The sequence below is a fragment of the Poeciliopsis prolifica genome, unplaced genomic scaffold (genome assembly GCF_027474105.1).
Source record: "Poeciliopsis prolifica strain line A6 unplaced genomic scaffold, Auburn_PproV2 SCAFFOLD164, whole genome shotgun sequence".
Lineage (NCBI taxonomy): Eukaryota > Metazoa > Chordata > Actinopteri > Cyprinodontiformes > Poeciliidae > Poeciliopsis > Poeciliopsis prolifica.
Window position 1 is genome coordinate 1 of NW_026562539.1, and position 14770 is coordinate 14770.

The 14770-nt window shown below is 37.3% G+C and overlaps 1 protein-coding gene across 1 annotated transcript; it reads right to left on the reverse strand.

Moving 5' to 3' along the window:
* Positions 1-5523: 5523 nt before the first annotated feature.
* On the reverse strand, positions 5524-13321 carry LOC129356309 (glycoprotein hormone beta-5-like). The gene is made up of 2 exons (XM_055025895.1): positions 13088-13321; positions 5524-5715 (listed from the first exon to the last, which is right to left on the reverse strand). Exons 1-2 carry the CDS (start codon positions 13319-13321, stop codon positions 5524-5526), a joined length of 426 nt encoding a protein of 141 aa, XP_054881870.1.
* Between the last annotated feature and the right edge of the window lie 1449 nt (positions 13322-14770).

The following is a 14770-nucleotide window of genomic DNA, read 5'->3' on the forward strand; positions in this document are numbered from 1 at the left end:
GTACTTTGAATAGGCCACATTGCTGAAAGTTACATCTATACTGTGTATCATTTTGTTTTGGAGCTCAGAAATAGTCCTAATCTGAACGGAAACTAAAGAGTTTTAGATTTCATTAAGGAATTGTGAAACTGTTGTCTGACATTTAAAATGAATCTCCTGATATGTAAATTTTTCTCAACTACATGTCTAAAGAATTTTATTGGGCTGATTGGGATCTGCAATCTCCAATCACCCCTGCAATAATATTACATGCAATGTTAGACCTCAGATCATAGGAAGTTAACCCTATAGACTTTAAGATGAAGACTTTCTAAAATTTAAATTCCTTTCTGCATTTCTAAGCTGTAGGACTGAATAGAGAACACCAGCTGGAGTGCATGTTGCTGTGTGTGAGGCTATTCCTCTAGAAGACTGGACTGCATTTAAGACTCCCGAGTCCTGGAGTCACCTTTCCCACGTGCTGTTCCTATAGGCGGAACCTGGGAAGGCTGATACGTACCGCGCCCCTGGTTTTAAAAACACACTGTCCGTTAACACCGCAAGGTGGAACCAGCATGCCCAGGAAGCAGAAGAGTTCTCCGTTGATTCTCTACTGGTCTGGTCTGTGTTGAATCCTGGCAACCTGCAAGTTTACTGACTCACCTTAGTTTCTCAGTGCAGAGTGAACTGCACACCAGTAGATCTCCAGCAGGTTGTTGCAGTTGTGTTCCCCAGAAGGATGAGCAAAAGCAGCAATAGCAAGGTGTTGCTACCCAATCATCCTCCCAGGGAAGAAGAATCTGGACCTGCTACAGCAAGCTGCTGCCTTCAAGGTCTCCAAACACCTGCTGGGATTCAAACCATCAGCCCTTCAAAGAAAGTAAGGAGCAATTCTAGTGCCATCATACACCGCAAGACCTCTAGAATGCTCTGTATATGTGGTCCAAGATGAATACTTGACCACATTTACAAAGGAAGGAGACTTACCCAAACTTGCCAGCAGGGGAGTCTATTGTAACCAAGCTTGCAGCAGGCAAACAGTTCAACAACGCACAACCCATTATGAGTCATGGTCCTAATTTTATACATGTTTCCAAGTCATTATAAGCCATCTAGTTTGAGATGAAAGCTCATTCTGATCATAATTTATAGGGTTTGTTAGATAGTGCAGTAAAAACAGAGAAAATAGAAGTTAAAATATGAAGCACCACCAAACAATGCATTCTGGGAAATCCAGACAGACATTTTCAAGTAAATTTATGATGTTCAGAACGTCGTTAAAACACATTTCTGGCACATAGCAGAAGCTCAGAGATGAGGTTTGAAGCTCAGCTGTGATTTCGGTCTCAAAAACAGAGTTTGAATAGAAATAAAATAAAATAAAACATGGTTAAGAGTAGATGCTTAAAACCAAAGTTTGTCTTCAGAGCAGCGAGTCCTTCATCCAACAAAAGCTTAGAGATGGCATTTTAAAAGTGTGATTTATTAAAACAAAGCTCAAAATAAATAAAATTGGGATCAAATCTGGTGAAGTTAAAGTAAAAGGCCACTGTGGTTTGGGCCACATCACAGTTTGATAGGACGTTCCCAGCTATACTGACTAGGTAGAAAATTAATGAGAGTCTTTGGAGTAGGCTCGGACCGCCAAACGTGGTAGGCACCTGCGAGGGTTGGAGGGAGCAGAGAAGCCAAGTTTTGTAAAAATAACTTATAATATTGGAGTTGTTCATTCTTGAAATAAATGGAGGTCAATGGCAGCTATGTCAAGGGAATGAGCAAAACTTGGGGTATGTGAGGGACTTTCTACATATTCTCCTTACCAAGATTGTCTCTCTACCTCTTTTAGTTTATTTTATTTGCTGAAATGTGAAAGTGGCTTTCGTCCTATGTCCCCAACCATCCACTAGATGGCAGTATAGGACTTATTGTTACAGATGTAATACCTGTGGAGAAAGAAATTACGCTTGTAAATCAATGATCAAGAAAGAAATACCTGTTTATGAAAAATGCATTGAGGAAATTTTTTAACATTATAACTGCAAAACAAAATAAAACGAGGGCCTGCTAATATAGAAAAAAACAGTTTGTGTCATAAAGCGGGGTGAAGATGGTGATGATAAAGCAGTGGTTCAGTGGTGATGAAGGCTTAATGATGAAAAAAGGACAAAAATCCAGGCAGCACAGAGGAGAAAAAGCTATGAGCTCATTTCTGGTAGCAAGTGGTGAACAGTAATTGACAGACAGCGACACGAGAAAACGAGAGAGTTTAGACCTGAACAGAGAACTAGAAACACAGGTTGGGTATAAATACACAAGAGGAAATGAAGGGAACTGGAAAGAGTCGGGATCAATCAAGGATAGACAAGAAAACACGAAAACTCAACTGACAGAATCTGAAATAAACACAGAAAAACTCAAATCTTTACAGATTGATATAAAGTTTCAGACTGAAAACAAATTGTTTTAGCTCATTCCTTTTAAATGTATTATTTGAAGGGAAAGGTCTAAAAAGTTGAGGCTACATAATTACTGAGTTTTTAAATCTATTTTTGTTTTTCCACATGAGGGTTAGGGTTAGGGTTAGCATCTGGAATCTGTTTCTCATGATCATTCCTGAGTAACCAATAGATTATTTTACATTTCTGCTACAAGTAGCAGAAATGTAACAATATTATAGAGCAACTGGTTCACATTTTTTATATTAGGAAAAGTCCAGGTGCAGCAGAGAAAGGGTTAATCTCGTCAATCGAATGTATTTCAGAAGAGTTTTTTTTTAGAAATAATTATCAGGCTGATGATAATTTCTCATCCCGCTACTGTAATACCTTTTAGTTTGCAGAGATTATTTAATAATCTGTGAGTAACTGAGTGCAGATGAGGCGATATGAGACGTCGCTGCCCGACTCCTCCTTTGAGAACAAAACCAGGTGAAGGACCAGCATTTAGTCTAATTTTCATTAGTGACATTGTTCTGATAGCACTGCTAGAGTAAGAACCAAAACCAGGTGAACACAAATATGAAATTATGTTCAGTGGTGTGAAAAGCCTTACAAAAGTCCAGAAAAAGGATCAAAATGTCATCAGAGCATAAATCTGAATAATCAATTAAATCAAGTACAGTCTGATTGTGAGGATTTAACTTCTGTTGTCTTGTGAAGTGGGAACATTTTATGGTAACTATGATTATTAGCTGGATTTATGCATAACAGTATCATCATTGTTGTGTGATGCATGAGCTAATGAAACAGGCTTGTGAAGCTTTGGCTTTAGCATTACAATGAAATCACTGAATTGTTTCTTTATCTCTCATGTCTCCTAAAGAAGCAGGAAAATGCAGGTTTTTTCTCTTGTTTCAATTGAATAACCATTTGTAAGAGTTTAAGGTCTGATTGTGACAAGAGTATGTTAATATGTTCAAATGTTGTGAAGGCTCTGCTGGCAGAGACACCATGAACATTAATGTGTTCATGAACATTAATGTGTCTCTGCTATGTTCATGTTAATCTAACCCTATTTTTGATTTTTACATAAAACAGGATAGGGTTGGGAAAGCTAGCTTTCATTTTTATGAGCATAACCTAATATTTATTTTCCAAGTTGTGAAAAGTTGGCTTTGCTTGCAGTTGATACTGGTTTGGTAAAATCAATCAATCAATCAATCAATCAATCAATCAATCAAATTTTATTTGTATAGCACATTTCAGCTACAAGGCATTTCAAAGTGCTTTACATCATAAACACAAAACACAAAGTCATGCATCTTATTTTTTTTTCCCTTTTCCTTTCCTTTTTTTTTTGTCATGGAATTTAAGCGCCTGTTACCGCCGGACTCCGTCGTCCGTTCAAACACGGGTATTTGCCGGGCCTCGTTGCCCACAACAGGAAAAAAAAAAAAACTACATACATATCCACAAATACAAATTCATACATATTACATTTCAAATACAATTCTAAACAGGTGTGTTTTTACTTGAGATTTGAAGGAAGTCAGGGTTTCTGCTGTTTTACAGTTTTCTGGAAGTTTGTTCCAAATTTTTGGTCCATAGATGCTGAAAGCTGCTTCTCCTCTCTTGGTTCTGGTTCTGGGGATGCAGAGCAGAACCAGAACCAGAACCTCAGACTCTGGAAGGTTGATACAACAACAGCAGATCTTTGATGTATTGTGGTGCTAAACCGTTCAGTGATTTATAAACTAACAACAGTATTTTAAAATCTATTCTTTGAGCTACAGGGAGCCAGTGGAGGGACTTTAAAACTGCTGTTATGTCTCTATTTTCCTGGTTCTAGTGAGAACAGGAGCAGCAGCTTCTGGATCAGCTGCAGCTGGAGGATTGATTTGTTGGACAGGCCTGTGAAGACGCTGTTGCAATAATCAATGCGACTAAAGATAAACGCATGAATGAGTTTCTCTAGATCTGGCTGAGACATTAGTCCTCTAATCCTGGAGATGTTCTTCAGGTGATAGAAGGCCGACTTTGTAATCATCTTTATGTGGCTCTGGAGGTTCGAGTCCGAGTCCATCACTACTCCCAGGTTTAACCAGTTTTGTTTCTGTTCAGCTGGAGAAAGTTTTGGCACATCCACACATGTATCTGTTCTAAGTATTTATTCAGCTCATCATAATCATCAGAAACTAAAGCCAAAAAAACAACAAAAAAAAAAACAAACAAAAAAAGTAATTACCTTAGAAAAATACAAAGACGTGCCTTTGGAGACAACTGTGAGGGAGTTAAGAAAGTTCCACCCCAGTGATTTGACAAGCTGTTTTATCTCAATTACTTTTATATCAAGGCGTGTTTCTATTGTCTGATGCGTTCTAACATACAGTTCAGAGGTGGACTCATAATGAGTGTTGCTGTTTGTAAGCCAGAGATCACACAGCTGTTACCAAAGCCAAGGGATGAATCTATTCACTGTCTAAGCTGTCTTCCTTGCAGACTTTCCCAGGGTACAAACAATAGATGGGTTCATTTCATATAGAAACTATAAAAATTAGCACATTTTATATAATATTTTTAAACTCTTATAAAACAGGCAAACAGTTTCAGGACTAAAACATATATCACACTTAACTTTTACTGATTAGTTTTCTATTTTTTTTTGTTTCATAAAGAATTAAAACATTTCCAGGTAGTATATAAGACGTATGTACTTTTTAAGACTATCAACTAATAAAGAAACTGCTGATTAGGCTAATTTTAATCAAATCATGCTCATAATATTTAAGAAAAATGTGTACTCTTCTTTGTCAGAATTAACTTTTTTGAAGCGCTCCATCATCCTGCCACCTTGAAACTTCTCAAAAGGTCAGAAGGCTTAATTACTTCCTTTTTTAATATAGTGTGAAGTTCAGTAAATACATACATTTGCTTTAAGTAAAGCAGGCTATTCCAATCATTAATCATTTAATATGTACTTGGGTAACTTTACTTTTTGTTACAGATAACAAAGTTGGATGTATGTTTAATTCAAGTCATCTGAAAAAATAACAACTGAACTGAAATGAAATTTAATAAAAGAACTGATCTGAATTGCACACAATTTTCAGACAGATGTTATACATTCAGTGGTGCTTGTCAGACAGAACCCACAGGCACATCTTAGGGCCACAGGATAAGTGTATATTGGGTCAATGTTGGGCTTGCAGTTGGGTAGTTTCACGCTGACCATACGTGTCATGTTGTAGGTACAAACTCGCTGGTAAGACTCTATGAAAGGGGATTCCAGCACTGGCTTCTGAAAGTAGAAGACAGAGAATAATGTTAATGAATAGAAATCAATCAGTACAATTTTATTTGTATAGCACATTTCAGCAACAAGGCATTTCAAAGTTCTTCATATCATAAAAACATAAAAACACAAAGTCATGCAGCACACAATGAACAATCGAAACATTACATTTAGTGAAGTGCCATTGTTAAATTCTTAATCCATGATGTTTCAAAAGCAACTCTAAACTAGGCTAGATTTAAACACACTCTGTGTTTCAGCAGTTTTACAATATTCTGGAAGTTTGTTCCAGATTGTTGGTGCATTGAAGCTGAATGCTGCTTCTCATTTGGTTTTGGGGATGCAGAATTGTTTTATTATTACTAATAATAGTAATATCAGCAGGAGCAGTAGCACTCATTAATATATAATAACTACAACTGCAATAAGTTAGAATTTCATACAATTAAAATTTTGAGTAGTGGTTGCACCAACTAATCTACTAGTCGATTCTTTACTCTGCAATAATTTTTATTCCGGGCCTGTGGATTAATCACAATTATGTGAAAAAAATGCTTTTTTTTCCCCCAAGACAATAAAAAAAGTGTATTAGGTGAGTTTGTCAGATACTTCAAGGGTATAAAAATGTAAATAATTTACCAAAGAGAGGCTACCAGAATAGGGGTGTTGCATGGCTTAATGGTTAGAGTGGCACCCCGCATAAGAGACTAGTCCGGGGAGTCTAGAGTCTGACTCCCGTCCTCAGTTTGCTGGACCCATGCCTCTCTCCTGTGCTTAATTTAAGTGTAACTCATAAGTTTGATTTGTGATGTTCTAAAAGCATCACAATGGTCAATGTAATAATTTGACTCCTACATGTGCAGCTATCCTGCAATCATCAGTAACAGCCAATGTTTCAAAAAAGGGTGGATGTGACTGTGCAACTTTTCTGACTTTTCTCTGCTACGCACAAAGAAGACTATGATAATGTTAAGTTTCTCTTTCTTTTAATTCTGCATAATAGACTTAGTAAAAGTGGGAATTTTTCAATCAATATTTGCCGTGAATATAGACGATAAAGCCTCTTAAGTTGCTGTGAAGCATTTTGCGCTTACATAATACAACATCACCCCGACTTTGACTCAACTTTTATCATGTTGTAGTTGACCTTATAAAATATCAAGTCTTTCAACCCCTAGCGTACATTCCATAATTGACCTAAACAATCTCAAATCATTCCTGGGTGATTATATCAGAAATACTATAAACTTTATTCATGTTGCTATATTCCATGGGGTTTTAATAAAATATGTATTTCATTTAAAATGCTAAAATATTTGGGAGAACAAGAGGAAGAATATCAAATGGTTTCTCAGATAAAACTGATAATTGCCATATTTTATAACATTGACCTTGTTAGAATAATTATGTTTTGTTATCATTCTTACATTGGTAGTTATAATAGATTCAGTATTCACATCCCTGAGAAAAGCTTTCATACTTGTTAGACCTTGAAGCTGCAGCCACTTGTATCTTCGGGATACTCCTATCTGCCTCCCTCCACATTCCTTTTCTACTTTCTACTTTGTAATAAAAGAGAAGCCCTAACAAAGGGTCTTCAGAGCGCTCAGTGAATGGCTTGAAGCAGCAGTTTGCTGGGTTTTCTCCTTTTCTTTTATTTAGATTCATAAATACCTATCAGACCTAAACTTAAAAAAATTACAGATATTAAAAGTAAAAGTAAGAAATATTTTCATAGGATTACATATAAATATTGAATTCCATCAATAATTTCCATGTCCATAAATTCAATAACACTTTTCAACAGAAAGCGTTAACTTTAACTTAACATGATGACCAAAAATAATCACACAAAAAGCCATAATTCATCAGAAAAATACCAAGATATTTTCAGATGCTTATGTCTACAGATTGGTGACAAGTGATCAGGGGAGGAAGAGCCTGACATGTCATGGAAAAATAATAGATTTATATTGCTGCATTCACCCAGTGGTTTGTGCAATAAAGTATTTATTCTTTGTTTTGATTAACCAATTTTGATTATTTTTTCTTCAAAAAAGCTGAATTTCCATAACTTCCCCTTCAAATGCTCAGAAGCAAAGCTGGTGAACCAGCAGTGAGCTGACCCTGACCTTTGATTGTTCAACCTCTTGCTAACTGTGCGGGCTGCCTTACCCCCTCCCTAACAGGTGCTGTTTTTTGTACTTCCTATATTCCAATTTTGTGGTAAATGTTTCATGGTGGAAATATCTTTCTCTATTTAACTTGTTTTAATCACTCTCTCTTCTCTTTGAGGTCACCTGGTCAGGTCATGTGTTGCCCTGGAAGCTCGCACATGAGCAGTGCTGAAAAGGAGCTGGTGTTTTCAATCAACCTCACGGGGAACATCCATTGTTTGAGAGGGTGGGGAGATGTTTTTTTGGATTTTGATTTGGGACCAGATTGTTTTTTTTTTTTAGTTTTGAAATTGTTAGTGGTTGAATAAATAATTTCCTAGGAATATAGTTTAGTAGAAATATTTTTTTTCTATTTGGAAATGTAAATGTCTCCACCCCCTTAATTAGTGGTGGTGGGAGCCAATGCTTTAAAAGCCAGGTGATTCAGATCAGAGGAGCTGTTTGGATGTGTGCTGTGAACTGAAATGTAATCGTCTGAAGAACTACATAAAGAAAAGAAAAATTCAGAGCTTGACATTGTCTGGATCCTGTCTGATTCTTCATTGTGAACCAATGCTGCCGCTCAGTGAGAGCATGTTCCTTCTGTCTGTATGTCACCAATAACATTGTTAAAAACATTTAATATAGAAAATGATTTTTCATAATTTAGCTTATGCCATGTTGGGCTCGAATCTTTTAACCCACATGGAGAAACACGGACAGGAGAACAGATATAAGATAAACAAAGTTTATTTTAAAAAAGTTTAAGTGTGCAGTTGTGTGGTTCTAGTCCTGTGGATGGAAGCCTGGATTGTTTGTACGCTGAGAATAGTGAGAAAAAGATCAGGAGTTCGAGGTGTGTAAGACAAAGGAGTTCTTGGAGGTAAATGGAGTGATCTTACTTGAAGATGATGAGATTCCATCTGGGATGAGAAGTACTGTGGTCTCTGGGCTAATGACTCTTTGCAGGGGTCTTTGAAGTGGCACAAGTTCTGGGGTGAAGTTCAGACAAAGTTTGTAGAGGGTAGATGGTAGAGGCTACGGTGGAGGGCGGACAGGTACGTTTCAGATGAGGAGGCTGAGGAGCACTCTGACTGCAGCTGAAAATCCAGAAACTGTTGTGGTTCTATGGAGGTGGAAAGAGACTTGGGCAACCAATGGGTAACAGTCCATGGCATCATGAGGTGGGAAATCCAAAAAGCCAGGTTCTCGGGATGCGTTCGACAGGAGAGTATTACAAGAGGTAATCAAAGAAAACTAGGAAGAAAGACCACTCATATTCAAAACCAAATCACACTGAAAGCATTTGGGATGTCAAGGATAGACTTTGCTTTGGATGAACGGATATTTTTGTACAGAATGAGAGGTGCATTGACTCCATTTATAAGTAAAGTTAAGATGGCAACAAAATGCTTTTGTTTAGTTTTTAATTATATGTACGTGCCGGAAGGAAACATAAATCACTAATCTACCACAGCTATCACTTATTAATAAAACATTAAGCCTTCAAAAATATTACTGTAACAGACTGAGTGTTCTATTCTTTTAATATTTTTTTGGGTAGAATCCTAAAACATATATAACATATCGTTCCCAGTTGCGATGTAAATGAGTCTGTGTGAAGCTTGGCCGATACAGAGAGTGAGAAAGTAGTGGTTTTGAATTGTACTTCGGTTTTTTCTTTTGCTGTGAAACAGAGTGAAATTAATAATACCTAAATTTCCAAGTTTCATTGAGTTAACAGAATTGTGCTACAGCAGCACGGCTAGGAATGACATGGTAAAGAATAATCATTTTGCCATCCAGCGTTGTCTGAATGTGCAAAATGTCTGTACGTAAACAGTGTCTATATTTGTACATCTGATTAAGTCAGTGCCTCACCAAGTATGAAACTCACTGCCCATCACTGCTCACGTATTCCTTCTGTCCCAGAATAAAGGAACATAGTGGGTGAGCCTTCCTTGCTCACCCACTTCTTCACTGATGCTCTCATCTACTCTCATGATTTTTTCCCCATCTATCTCTTGCCTTCATCTCCTACCCATGGATTTATGGTTTGTGTTTTTCTTGTGATTTCTTTTCTTTGTTTTTTGCTCTTCCTTTTAAATATTAAATCTTCAGTAACATTCGGTATTGCAAGCCTGGTGCTTTTTGGTCGGCTTCACAAACGCATATCATGGCAATCCTTTTGTGGAATGGTCTTTCCTAGTGAAGTTCCTAGCAGAGCACTTCTCTCAGGTTACAAGTTTACTGCTAGTTTTTAGAGTTTCTAAAAGTAGAATGACAGAAAAATACTTTAGCTAACAGGGTCCTTTCCTGTGTAACCAGCTCCTTGTTTACTGAGGCAGATACCCTGTCTACTGTCAGGGTCTATGTTTTCTTTTTTTTTGTTTTCCTTTTTCCTTGGAACACCTGCCACTTCCTGTGGCATCCACCAGATGCCACCAGGATACAGAGCCCCTGGAGTTATGCGGTGCCGAACCCATTGACATACCTGCAGCTTATTTGGAAGGCACGGTCTGGGTGTATATAGGAGCGGCGGAACTACTTCTTGTCGCTTGAGTCTTGTTTACCTTGGTAACTATTGTTTCACGAAAAGGCCCTCTGTGATCTTCTCCGAGCTAAATTCCTGTTTTCTCATGCCAGGTGAACCCGCCGTCTCCTCGTGGCTCCCCGAGTGTGCCGTCTGCCCTGGGATTTTGAGCGATTTATTCCACTTTGTTGTTTTGGACGCTCCTTCGACAAACCTCAGGATTTCCCAGCCGAGCTCGACTCCATCTGGAGGTTCGTTGTTCTGGACCTATTCGGACTCCGACCTGTCCGCCCTCCAACCCAGCCTTCTTACCCAGCGCTCTGCCAGCAACCATTCTCACTTCCTCCAAGTAAGAATGAATCTGTTTATCCTGAAGAGACTCACTCAACCCCTCTTGCTAACCGATAGCCTCTCGTTGACAGTCAGACGATCCGGTCATCAGTTCCAGAACTCACTCCCCTATCCTTTTCCCCTGGTCTCAATAAACTATTATTGCTCATCACTGCCTCACCTGATTGTGTTCTCGCATGTGGGTTAAGAAGCTTGGATCCAACATGACAGTCTACATTTAAGACAAGGATTAAAACTTTCTTGTTTCATAAAACTTATGGTTAGATTGACTTAGGTGACCCTGATCTATTTTTAGTTATGCTGCCATAGGCTTAGAGTACTAGAGAATAAACTCATCACTTTTTCTCACTTTCTTCTATTCTTCTCTAATTTGCATTATTTGCCATTATTTTTAACTGTTAGCTCTTTGTTTTCCTGCACTTGTTTTTGTCATAGAAGCTACATCTGGTATGGGATTCTGTTTGGCTGTGTGTGAGGAGGGTGTCAGCTGACATAATGCTGCCATCAACCAATTGTTCTCTTTTTATTAACTTCTTATTTTCATAAACATCAAAAATAATCCTACATGGGCTGAGCATAATCCAAGAAAGGAAGGTTTAGTCCTCAAACCTTGGTGACATTTGCCACATGTCTTCCATCTCTCTCATTACCCACTTTCCTTTCTGACCACTAAAGACAGTATAACCTTTAACCTCTTGCACCCTCGAGGGAGGAACGCAGGGGGGGGGAATGAATTTACGCCTGACAAAACATATAAAAATAAATCAATAATAGCCTCACAGTTATCATTTTACATTATATTGACAGAAATATCCATCCGAATTATCGGAATCAGGACTTCCATTCGTCCTGATTGGAAGTTCATGGCCACAGGTGAATGAAATGAAGCACAAGGACATGCAGACTGTTTATACAAATATTTGTGAAAGAATGTGTCGTCCTCAAGGGCTCAGTGAATTTCAGTGTGAAACTGTGATAGTTGCCACCTGTGCAACAAATCCAGTCATGACATTTTCTCCATCCTAAATATTACACAGTCATCTGTCAGTTGTATTATAAAGAAATGGAAGTGTTTAGGAGCAACAGCAACTCATCCACAAAGTGGCATGCCACGTAACTTGACTGTGCAAAGAGGTCGGCAACTTTCTGCAGAGTCAATTGCTACAAACCTACAAAATGTATGTGCCTTTCAGATTAGCTCAAGAGCAGAGAGCTTCTTGGAATGGGTTTCCATGGTGGAGAAGCTGCAGCCAAGCCTTACATCACCAAGTGCAATGCAAAGTGTCAGAAGCAGTGGTGTAAAGTTGCCGCCACTGGAGCAATGGATCCATATTCTCTGGAGTGAAAAATCTCATTTCTCCATCTGGCAATCTGACGGACAACTCTGGGTTTGGTGGTTGCCAAGACAACAGTACTTATCTCACAGCATTATGCCAAGTGTAAAGTTTGGTGAATATATATGTATATATATACATATATATGTATACATATATGTGTGTGTGTGTATTAGTATTTTTTAAGTCCTTGGATGTAATAGTTAGTCAACCAATAATCCCCAATAAATAAAAGAATAAATAAAGTATATTCTTTGGTTTATATTCTATTCTTTACTGCCTTACACACATTCAATCCTCTGATGTTTGTTTCTGATTCTGTATTAATTGCCTCCTGTTAAAACAAACAGGAGGCTGAATATCTTTCTCACTTAAGTTTGTTTTCATCACATCCTAAAAAAGTCCCACATTCCTAGTATGGTTTCTACGGTGGCCCTGAGGTGCAAACCACTTCAGCAAATTGAAAGCACACTTACAAATTACAAAAGCGCTACGACATGAACGAAAGAATGTAAAGGATGCAAAGAAAAAAAAGCCTGAAATGAATTCAGGTGATGTTGCGCTGACTTTTCTAATCAAATCTTACATGTTTAGTTGTGGAGAGGGGAAAAATTCTTCACTCAAAGAATTTCACCCATTTTTTGCCATACCTCTTCAGGCATTTGCTAAAAGGAGAAGTAATATTGAAGACAAAGGGAGGACTTTCTACAGACTTGGTCATATTTCATTTTCAGTGAACTGCAGACTTGCATTATCCACCAAAGCCATGCATCTTTAAAGCCAGAGTAACTTCCGGTTCAAAAGTAAATACGAGCTGTAGTCCAATAAGCGATTTCTTACTTCTCCCACTGGGACAGACCTCTTTCGTTTTGTTCATGTTGTAGTGCTTTCGGTCATGTTGTCCTTGTTTTGTAATTTGTAATTGTTCTTTCAATTTGCTGAAGTGGTTTGCACCTCAGGGGCACTGTAGATTTCACCGTAGTGGTTATTTTTGTGCTTTTCACCTCCCATGTCTCACAGCGCCCCCAGCAGGCATCAGTAGTGATGAGCAAACCACCACAACCAGGCTTCTTTGCAAGGAAGGTGAATTCCCGAACTGCACATCCAATGAACTGCCGCAGATTGACAGCTGATACATCGTGAAGGAAGAGAAGTGGCTGACAGGTCCAAAGAAGAATCCATTTTAGCACCAGTGTAGATTTCCTGTGGACAGAAAATTTTATATTGGCAACACTCATTCCCATTGAATTTTTTCAAAAGCTGTAAGTTGTAAAAATGTTCAATTTCAGAAGTTGAGTATTACCAGTTCTTTAGCAGTATTCCACTCCTAAAGAACTGACTTTCTATTTAGCACCACATAAAAGGACTTCAAAGATAGACTGTGTCCTCTCTCTCTAAATTGGTTGAGTAGTCCAGTAGACTTCTAAAAAAGTCTACTGGACCATATTAATCAAATCAAATTAACTCAGGCACATAAAACATTAACAGATGGAGGTTCAACATTAAACTAATACTTAATAAGGAATGTATTGAACATTTAATACACAATTCAAGTACTTTATTGAAGTTGGCAGTGTCCCTAATCCTGTGCTTGTTTGGAATGTTATTAAGGCATCTTGAGAAATAGTTCCATTTGTTTTAGCTCCCATTATAAAACTATAAAAGTTAAAATTAGTCTCAAATTGAACTTTGGAAATGCAAAACAGAACTTGAATTGAAGCTTACACAATGTGAATTAAAGGATCAGTTTAAACAAATTTCCTGATGCATGTGACTGAACTTAAATACTACTAGAAGGTGGAAACCATGTAGATTTTGGCAGCGATCCTCAAATGGCAAGAAAATAATGGGGATATTGTTTGAAGAAAAAAAATAAATATTGACCTCACCTGCTGAGCTTACTGATACTTTAAGATTTTTTTTACAGTAATATGCAAAGTAATAACCCTTTCCAAGGAAGAACTGGATGATTTAAAAAAAAATCTTAATCTTTCAACTTTACTTCCAGAAGATAAAAAAATATTAGATTCTCCATTTACTTTACAAGAATTTCATAATGCACTCAAACTCATGGATACATTGCATTCTTTAGGTATTGATGGAATACCAGTTGAAATATATTTAGATCTTGTTGAAATATAATTTTAAATTAGCAGAGTAACCTTGATGCATATTAAATATACCATGGAAAGTTAAAGTAGAATAGAATAGAATTATGTGAACTCTATGTTCACATAAATTTAGATAAAGATCCAAACTAAAACAATTGCTCACTCTCTGAACTTCCATAAATCTATAGGGAGGATTTATAGTGGAACTCCCTTAACTGCTAGACAGACAGGGAGGCTGTCTGCCAGGCAATTAACAAATTCCTTTAGTATGGTTCAAAAGTTCACTAGGACATTAAAACGTTTTAAAGAAATTTTATCCATACTAGAATTAGATATATATTAAGAGATTTCCTTAAGCATTAAACAACATGTTTTGAATTAGTTACTTTGTAATCACACTATTTGCATGGATTTTATATTACTGAAATACAATAGAATTAGGAAAAACTATTTCACTTTAAAAATATCTCAGGTATTCTCAAAAAGAGCTTTTCTTAAAATAGAAAACACTTTAGTTCTTAGATCCAAACTTATATTTATTATTTAGCATTAGATTTTGTGCGAGTTTGTTTAAAA

What these genes read in the sequence shown, in the direction of transcription:
- LOC129356309 (XM_055025895.1), bottom strand. Translation starts at nt 13,321, where the DNA reads ATGAGTGTTGCCAATATAAAATTTTCTGTCCACAGGAAATCTACACTG. An exon ending in GGCGCTGTGAGACATGGGAG is followed by an intron (nt 5,716 to 13,087) that starts GTGAAAAGCACA and finishes TTCTACTTTCAG; the next exon opens with AAGCCAGTGCTGGAATCCCC.